Genomic DNA, 8,793 nt, shown 5'->3' with positions numbered 1-8,793 from the left:
ATGACATATTTACTCGACTTTAATATTCTGTTTAATATTGCCATCAAACTTAGTCTCTCAGCCGTGGAACTACAATTTTCTACAATTGTACAATACATTCGCCACAAGGTTGGACCACTTGTTTACAAAAATAGCGATGTAACTGAAAGGGTTAGAAAAAAACTAATAAATAAACGCGACGTTTTTATAATGTTTTGTTACGTTATTTGACAAATTGTTGCTGGCCACCCAGTAGTATGTTCCTTAGTAGCAGACAATAGCGAAAAACAAAATTTTACAATGGCTATCGGAAGGTTTTCTATCGTGTAATATCGCACTAATATATCATTTCAACAATAGCAACTCTGAGCGAAAAAATAGCAACCCTGCAACGGCGCTGTCAACCAGCCCATTTCCGCCGCTGCCACCATTCCTTTACCTTTTTGACTAGCAGACGTAAAGCTGGTCTTTTTTTGCGGCCCGCAAAAAATCTGCTGTTTTCGTTAACATCGTTCAATAAAACCGAGTGACAATGGTTGTTAAGAAGGTAAACAGCGCGAACAATCCAATGAACGCATTATTTCAATGCATAAACCAGTGCCTTGCAATACAAAACGTTTTGAGTTTGTGTTATTTTTTTGTTTTGTTATTATTGTGTTGTGAGTTCAAAACTAATGTGTGCCCAATTCTCCGTGAATATTGCAGCCCAGGCCAAAGAAGAAGCCAGTGACCAAGAAGGTTGCCCCAGCTCCTCTGGCCGTCAAGAAGCCAGTGGTCAAGAAGGTTGTCAACCAGCTCTTCGAGAAGCGTCCCAAGAACTTCGGCATCGGTAAGTGGACTTGCTAACGACAGTGGACAACCACTAACGATGCTACCATCTTACTTGCAGGCCAGAATGTTCAGCCCAAGCGCGATCTGTCTCGTTTCGTGCGTTGGCCCAAATACATTCGCGTCCAGCGCCAGAAGGCTGTGCTGCAGAAGCGTCTGAAGGTGCCCCCACCAATCCATCAGTTCAGCCAGAGCCTGGACAAGACCACCGCGGTCAAGCTATTCAAGCTGCTGGAGAAGTACCGCCCCGAGTCTCCCCTGGCCAAGAAGCAGCGCCTCAAGAAAATCGCCGAGGCCAAGGCCAAGGGCAAGGAAGTGGAGCCCAAGAAGAAGCCCAGCTATCTGTCGGCCGGTACCAATACCGTCACCAAGCTGATTGAGCAGAAGAAAGCCCAGCTGGTTGTGATCGCTCACGATGTCGATCCCCTCGAGGTGAGTGTCTGCGAATGCGCGTCCCGTTCCCGTGCCTAAGCTCGTGTCTCCCGTCTCTGACCAAATGATGTACAACTTTGAATTTCTTCAACTGAAAGGCGCCCGCACTCTCAGAGTGTGAGAGGCACCCGCCATGTGGAAAATTGACAGCTGATTGTGTGCCCCCTTAGCCGCTTTTTGGCCGAACGGTCAGACTGTGGGCTAATGAGGCAAGCAGAGACCCACGACTTCCAAGCAAACTTACCCTCCCCTACGAACACGTGCTTTGAGCGATCGAACTAATTTCCGTTTTCAATTGCATTTCAGTTGGTGCTCTTCCTGCCCGCCTTGTGCCGCAAGATGGGTGTGCCCTACTGCATTGTGAAGGGCAAGGCTCGCCTGGGACGTCTCGTCCGCCGCAAGACCTGCACCACACTGGCCCTGACCAGCGTTGACAACAACGACAAGGCCAACTTCAGCAAGGTCCTGGAGGCCGTCAAGACCAACTTCAATGAGCGCCACGAGGAGATCCGTCGTCACTGGGGCGGTGGCATCCTCGGCTCGAAGAGTCTGGCCCGCATCGCCAAGCTGGAGCGCGCCAAGGCCCGTGAGCTGGCCCAGAAGCAGGGTTAGATATCACAGCTCAACAGCAGCGTACAAGATCTATGCTATAAGGTGGAGACTTTAAGTACACTGATGTACTCAATGATTTGAACGGGCACTGACTATTTGCGCCTGTCCACTGAGAAACAATAAACTTTTAAGTGTACAATTTTTTTGTATTTTTTTTGTATGTGCGTGCGAGTGCTTGAACGAGCCAACCACTTAAGGCTGGCGTTCAATAAATAATTTATTAGTTGTATCCTACATGTGATCACAAATCTTTGTAGCAAATCGAAAAGGGTCAAGCCCATGGCCAGTCTGTGAGTATTTCATGCGGCAGCTGTGTGATTGAATGGCCTGCAAATTGCAGTGAATGTTTACTGATCGCTTGGATGGATTTACGCTCGAACTCGATCTTAAATATGAATTTAATCTTTCTATTTTGGCCATGGAATCTGTTTTGATCGAACTTTTAGGTTCGGCCGGCGAACTCTGAGGAACGCAGCAGTTAAATGTGTGGCGTCCCATTAAAATAAAATATAATGTGGTGTTATTAGCAATTTGTTGTAATTTCTGTGAATAAAACATGTTTTTTGTTGGCAAAAACAAAATGTGCCCTCCCGCCACAGCTCTACAGCTGGAAGCGCGCTGCAGGTTAATGGATTGGAGTGGCAACGCTCTAACATCTTGGCATGGCAACGCTCTGCTGCTTAGAGGCTTGGTCTGGCAACGCTCTGCCACTTAGTTTGGCTTGGTTTGGCAACTCTTTGAAGCTGTGCCGCTTCATCTGGCAGCACCAGCCATAGCGGTAAATCCAAAGTAGTTATTTTTTAGGGATATTTTATTTATAGGAACAATTACAACTAATGGGGAAGGGAATCATATTTTGGAACGTTCCGCCTTAACAGCCCGCAGCTTGATGCTCTGAATGGCCTCGTGCAGAATGCTGAGGACCATGTCCACGCGCTCCACTGTGGCATTTTCGCCCATGAGGCCAATGCGAAAGACGTGCTCCACAGTGGGCCCCAGGCCGCCGCTGATCTCCACGCTATATCTGTGGTAAGCCATGGATTGGGTTAGTTTGGAGGAAGAACTGGACTATGCTCCAAGAGTTTTGGTTTCTCTACTCACTTGCGCATGGCGTACTCTGCCACTTTCTTCCAGTCGACGCCGAACGGCACTTTGATGGTATTGACGGTGGGCAGGCGCTCGTCCTCGCGCTGCACAAACATCTCGAGGCCGAGCTCCTCGATGCCCAGCTGCAGGCGACGCGAGCACTCCTGGTGGCGTCGCACCACCGCCTATCAGTCCCACGGCACAGAAGTGCGCGAGAGCCTCCCGCAGTCCGTACAGCAGCGTGGACGAAATGGTGTGATGGTAGATGCGCGGCGTGCCGTAGCAGCCCCAGTACTGGCCGATGAGCAGGATGTCGAAGTAGTACACCTTTGGCTTGCTCTTGCGCTGCTTGATGTGTGTGAGGGCGCGCTTGCTGAAGGAGATGGGCGTGAGGCCGGCTGGGCCGCCGAGCGACTTCTGCGAGCCCGTGTACACCACATCCACCTTCCACTCGTCCATTAGGAACTCGGTGCCGCCCAGCGAGGCCACAGTGTCCACCACCAGGAAGCAGTCGAACTGTCGGCACAGCTCGCCGAGCTCGCGGATATTCTGCTGAATGATGCCCGTCGACGAGTCGCCCTGGGCAACAAAGAAGACGCGCGGCCGGTGTGTCTCGAAGGCGAACTTGATCTCCTCCTGGCTTAGGGCGCGCCCAAAGCTGGCCTCCACGTAGCGCACATCGGCGCCATACCGTCGGGCCATGTCTGCGGCCCGATGTCCCCAGACGCCGGTGACGCCCAAGAGCACAACGTCCCCGTCCTCGATCAGATTGCAGAGTGACGCCTCCATGCCGGCATGGCCAGCCCCGCTGATGCACATGGTGGCATCGTTTAGTGTCTGGAAGATGGCTTGATGCCCTCCTTAACCTCGTCCATAATCTGTGAAGAGGAAAGGAACAATCGGATGTACTTTGGATGCCAAATGGAGCCACAGCTGTCAGACGAGCTACAGCCTGATCTTTGTTAGATCTCTGCCAGCCTCGGTCCCCCATCCTGTCTTCATTTCGAAGTGTACAAGTGGGGCTGCTGCTGCTTCGCAGTCTGATGGAGAGATCGTTGCATTCGAGTACATTGCCTGCTAAAGATGATGCTGACTTGGGTAATCTCTGACCAATCCCCACCCTCCATCCCCCTCCATCCATTGTATCTCAATGTATCAGGTGGCAACGCTCTGCTGCTTAGAGGCTTGGTCTGGCAACGCTCTGCCACTTAGTTTGGCTTGGTTTGGCAACTCTTTGAAGCTGTGCCGCTTCATCTGGCAGCACCAGCCATAGCGGTAAATCCAAAGTAGTTATTTTTAGGGATATTTTATTTATAGGAACAATTACAACTAATGGGGAAGGGAATCATATTTTGGAACGTTCCGCCTTAACAGCCCGCAGCTTGATGCTCTGAATGGCCTCGTGCAGAATGCTGAGGACCATGTCCACGCGCTCCACTGTGGCATTTTCGCCCATGAGGCCAATGCGAAAGACGTGCTCCACAGTGGGCCCCAGGCCGCCGCTGATCTCCACGCTATATCTGTGGTAAGCCATGGATTGGGTTAGTTTGGAGGAAGAACTGGACTATGCTCCAAGAGTTTTGGTTTCTCTACTCACTTGCGCATGGCGTACTCTGCCACTTTCTTCCAGTCGACGCCGAACGGCACTTTGATGGTATTGACGGTGGGCAGGCGCTCGTCCTCGCGCTGCACAAACATCTCGAGGCCGAGCTCCTCGATGCCCAGCTGCAGGCGACGCGAGCACTCCTGGTGGCGTCGCACCACCGCCTTCAGTCCCACGGCACAGAAGTGCGCGAGAGCCTCCCGCAGTCCGTACAGCAGCGTGGACGAAATGGTGTGATGGTAGATGCGCGGCGTGCCGTAGCAGCCCCAGTACTGGCCGATGAGCAGGATGTCGAAGTAGTACACCTTTGGCTTGCTCTTGCGCTGCTTGATGTGTGTGAGGGCGCGCTTGCTGAAGGAGATGGGCGTGAGGCCGGCTGGGCCGCCGAGCGACTTCTGCGAGCCCGTGTACACCACATCCACCTTCCACTCGTCCATTAGGAACTCGGTGCCGCCCAGCGAGGCCACAGTGTCCACCACCAGGAAGCAGTCGAACTGTCGGCACAGCTCGCCGAGCTCGCGGATATTCTGCTGAATGATGCCCGTCGACGAGTCGCCCTGGGCAACAAAGAAGACGCGCGGCCGGTGTGTCTCGAAGGCGAACTTGATCTCCTCCTGGCTTAGGGCGCGCCCAAAGCTGGCCTCCACGTAGCGCACATCGGCGCCATACCGTCGGGCCATGTCTGCGGCCCGATGTCCCCAGACGCCGGTGACGCCCAAGAGCACAACGTCCCCGTCCTCGATCAGATTGCAGAGTGACGCCTCCATGCCGGCATGGCCAGCCCCGCTGATGCACATGGTGGCATCGTTTAGTGTCTGGAAGATGTACTTGATGCCCTCCTTAACCTCGTCCATAATCTGTGAAGAGGAAAGGAACAATCGGCATGTACTTTGGATGCCAAATGGAGCCACAGCTGTCTAGACGAGCTACAGCCTGATCTTTTGTTAGATCTCTGCCAGCCTCGGTCCCCCCCATCCTGTCTTCATTTCGAAGTGTACAAGTGGGGCTGCTGCTGCTTCGCAGTCTGATGGAGAGATCGTTGCATTCGAGTACATTGCCTGCTAAAGATGATGCTGACTTGGGTAATCTCTGACCAATCCCCACCCTCCATCCCCCCTCCATCCATTGTATCTCAATGTATCAGGCCAGGCCTGCTGATAAGGTAACTGGAGCAGCCATCAAAACAGTGCAGAACATTCGTGCAAGACCTGAGAACCCTTTTGCACCCACTCAGATCTTGCGACATAGAGACGGTACCCACCTGCAAGCATTCCGGATGCATGTGGCCCAGGACCGGATTGCTCATGGCCTCCAGCACTCGATGGGAGCAATTCGAGGGTCCTGGCCCCATCAGCGTCTTGCTGGGGACATATAGCGGACGCTTGAGGACCAAAGGCGGCGGCACTTCCATTTCAAATGTTTGTGTGTGCTTTGCTCTGGAAATCGGGGAGGGCTTTACGTAACTCGATCTCCCTCTCACGAACGGCTCTTATCACTTGAACACACACGCAAACACACACACACACACGCACAAAAAGAAAACAGATGCTGGAAGAGATTGGATTAGAGCTCTCTCGCTGGAAGACCGAGATCTAACTGAGACGATTCGACTGGACACGGGCCGCTTTATAGCTCTATGTGGTAGCTCCATCCTCCTTCGTGCACGGGGGCTGTGCCTTATCGATGAACGCACTTGAACAAATGGTAAATGATGCGATCTCTCTCGCTTATCAGATGGGATGGGAGCAAATACGTCGTTCGCACGAATTCTCCGTGTGATGGCCTTCGAAAGGTTGGACGGAATGGACTCATTGTGAAATTCGCCGACCCTTGAGCTGGGATTCCGCTGCATACCGGGTGGGTTCTGCTCTGATTTCCAACCCATTTCGGCACCCACCACAAACGAAACACTTTCTGCCACTACTGCCACCGCCCAACTGATAAGATTCCATGCATCATCTTGAAAGTTAATCAACCCAAATCCCGGGGTAAGAGCATTATCTTTGGCATTAGTCGGCAATGCATTGACCAGGGGGTCAGTGTCGGTCCACGCACAGTTTTCGCATTTCGTTTGTAGTGAAATTAGTTATTTAGCAACCGCTCAGAGGGAAGTCACCATCCCAATCATGGGAATTCGAATTCGAATAGTAAACACAGACAAAAAACTGTCCACATATTGTACACATAAATGTTTATTTTACTACAAATAGTTTTGTAATACCAGAATACGGGCAAAGAGCGCTAACAAAATTGCAGCTGTACCTTTTACCAAACATAATCAGTTAACAGGCATTAGGCTATATGGCCAAGGTTTTTATTAAAGATCTGTTTAAGAGGTAAGCTACGAGGCTGCAGCTGTCTCGTTTGTACGGACCTTAAACGATGAATTGTTTATTCAACAGGTTCAACACACAAATCCATCGATATATCGATATCGGATGTCGCGGTACAGCGGTCAAACTGGGTATGTGTTTGAACAGGGAACACAAATTATAAATTATAAATGAAATATTTAAATTAATATCAATAGCTAAGAACCGATATTAATATCATCGCCAGTACAACAGCAATGTCACCCACAAATATATTATCAACACAAAAAATATATATCGATATATTGGTATATATATCAATACATATTTACCAGCGCTAACACAAGAAATATAAACATTTTAAATATAAACTGAATTCTAACAAAGTGGACACTAATCCTTGCCGCAGTTGATGAGCCCAGCGAGAACGGAATGAGCATGGAGCAGGCTGGTGACAAATTATATGACGAATTCTTCGACAGCCTGCGCAGGTGAGTGCGCAAACCAAAAGGAATCCTGTCCCTGTTCGCCCACCGCTCTAATCTGGTTATATGTTCCTCTTCAGCAACAATGGCCCACGTAACCTGAGCCAGATCTTCGAGGATGACGTCAAGCCGCTGCAGAACGAGTCCCGCAACATGCGCTACCAGCCGTCGTCGGCCCAGAAGCAGGAAAGACATCAACAGAAAATAGAAAACAAAGAGAAGCCCAGGTCCGCGCTCGGCCAGAAGTGGAATGTGGAGCCCGGCGTCTGGACCACTGTAATAGCCAAGGTGGCGCACGCGTTCAGTGGTAGCGATGATGTGGGTCGCGTGGGCGTGGCCCTTTCCCTGCACGGCGATGGCATCGCCAAGCTGATTCTGTACAAGACAAAGACCAAGGTGCTGGCCAGCGTGGTGCTAACGGCACCGAACGCATCTGTGATTGAGCGCGAGTCCTACATACAGTTCTACGCTGATGACCGTCGCTTCTGGAGCCTGCGCTTCGACCAGGACGCCGATGAGCAGGACATCATTCAGGCCTTGCGCAAATACGATCTGCCATTGACCGGTGTCGTGTCTAGCTGCAGCTCCTCCTCGATCTCGGATCAGGACAGCAAGCCAAAGAAGTCGTCACAGCTGCAGGTGCAGGTGCAAGTGCAGCCTCCGCAGCCGCAGCCGCAGCCTCGGTCCCGTCTTGGTCCGAGTGTAAGCACAAACCAGCTGCCATCCGAGGAATGTTCATTGGTGGACGATGTTATAATGACACCGGTGCCGCGTGCCATTGGACTCAGTCACAGCAGCAGCGCCAGCAGCAGCACGATTCACGGCAGCCTAATGGTCGCCAAGATGGACTCGGGCAACGACATGGACAAGAAAATGGACACCATACTGCAGGCGATGCATCGCTTGGTGAGCGGCGCCGGTAGCAGCAGTGGCAGCACCCAGCTGAATGATAGGCAGCAGAACACAAATGACAGCGAGGACGAGATGATCGAGCTGGAGCAGAAGATGCTCAACCTCAAGCGTGAGAACCGCACGCTGGTGAAGAGCATGCGCGCCAAAGAGCAGGACCTGGAAGAGCTTCGCACATCGAACAGCGCCCTCGTTGAGCTGAATAAAGAGCTGAAACAGCAGAACGCAGCCCTGCTGGTGGCAATGGCCAGCAATGCGTACGATCAGGTCAACAGCAACTCCACCTCCGCCAGCACTAGCTGCCCCAATTGCGAGCAGTCCGCAAGCCTCATAAATGTGCTGAAGCGTCAGGTGGCGTCGATCCAAAGTGCCATGGAGCAGACGACGGCGGCACCAGATGCGGCTGCTCACAGAAACGGACATTAAAGAGAGAGAGAGAGAGGAGAAGAGACAGGGCAAGCAATGCTACATTTTTGTATTAAATATGTTTTCCTCATGTATTATGCCGCAATGCAAATTATAAACACAATTTGGTGGATTTTGCTTG

General features: G+C 51.6%; 4 protein-coding genes across 4 annotated transcripts; 2 read left to right on the top strand and 2 right to left on the bottom strand.

Annotated features, from left to right (window-relative positions):
• The first annotated feature begins 369 nt into the window (after positions 1 to 369).
• Positions 370 to 1,990, top strand: LOC117894582 (60S ribosomal protein L7a). The gene is made up of 4 exons (XM_034801728.1): positions 370 to 526; positions 685 to 808; positions 869 to 1,239; positions 1,546 to 1,990. Exons 1-4 carry the CDS (start codon positions 512 to 514, stop codon positions 1,849 to 1,851), a joined length of 816 nt encoding a protein of 271 aa, XP_034657619.1. The 5' UTR covers positions 370 to 511; the 3' UTR covers positions 1,852 to 1,990.
• Positions 1,991 to 2,644: 654 nt separating this feature from the next.
• LOC117894573 (serine--pyruvate aminotransferase, mitochondrial-like) lies at positions 2,645 to 3,794 on the bottom strand. Its single transcript, XM_034801716.1, is given in 3 exon segments — positions 2,645 to 2,875; positions 2,953 to 3,119; positions 3,121 to 3,794. Coding segments are annotated over 3 exon segments (978 nt in total). The 5' UTR covers positions 3,757 to 3,794; the 3' UTR covers positions 2,645 to 2,700.
• A 436-nt stretch (positions 3,795 to 4,230) lies between these two features.
• Positions 4,231 to 6,069, bottom strand: LOC117900294 (serine--pyruvate aminotransferase, mitochondrial-like). Its single transcript, XM_034810610.1, has 3 exons — positions 5,802 to 6,069; positions 4,535 to 5,397; positions 4,231 to 4,457 (listed from the first exon to the last, which is right to left on the bottom strand). Exons 1-3 carry the CDS (start codon positions 5,949 to 5,951, stop codon positions 4,283 to 4,285), a joined length of 1,188 nt encoding a protein of 395 aa, XP_034666501.1. The 5' UTR covers positions 5,952 to 6,069; the 3' UTR covers positions 4,231 to 4,282.
• A 1,114-nt stretch (positions 6,070 to 7,183) lies between these two features.
• Positions 7,184 to 8,789, top strand: LOC117897345. The gene is made up of 2 exons (XM_034806123.1): positions 7,184 to 7,343; positions 7,418 to 8,789. Exons 1-2 carry the CDS (start codon positions 7,285 to 7,287, stop codon positions 8,670 to 8,672), a joined length of 1,314 nt encoding a protein of 437 aa, XP_034662014.1. The 5' UTR covers positions 7,184 to 7,284; the 3' UTR covers positions 8,673 to 8,789.
• The last annotated feature ends 4 nt before the right edge of the window (positions 8,790 to 8,793 follow it).

This window comes from Drosophila subobscura, chromosome A, assembly GCF_008121235.1.
Source record: "Drosophila subobscura isolate 14011-0131.10 chromosome A, UCBerk_Dsub_1.0, whole genome shotgun sequence".
Classification (NCBI taxonomy): Eukaryota; Metazoa; Arthropoda; class Insecta; order Diptera; family Drosophilidae; genus Drosophila; species Drosophila subobscura.
This window is presented reverse-complemented; position numbering and strand designations above follow the sequence as displayed.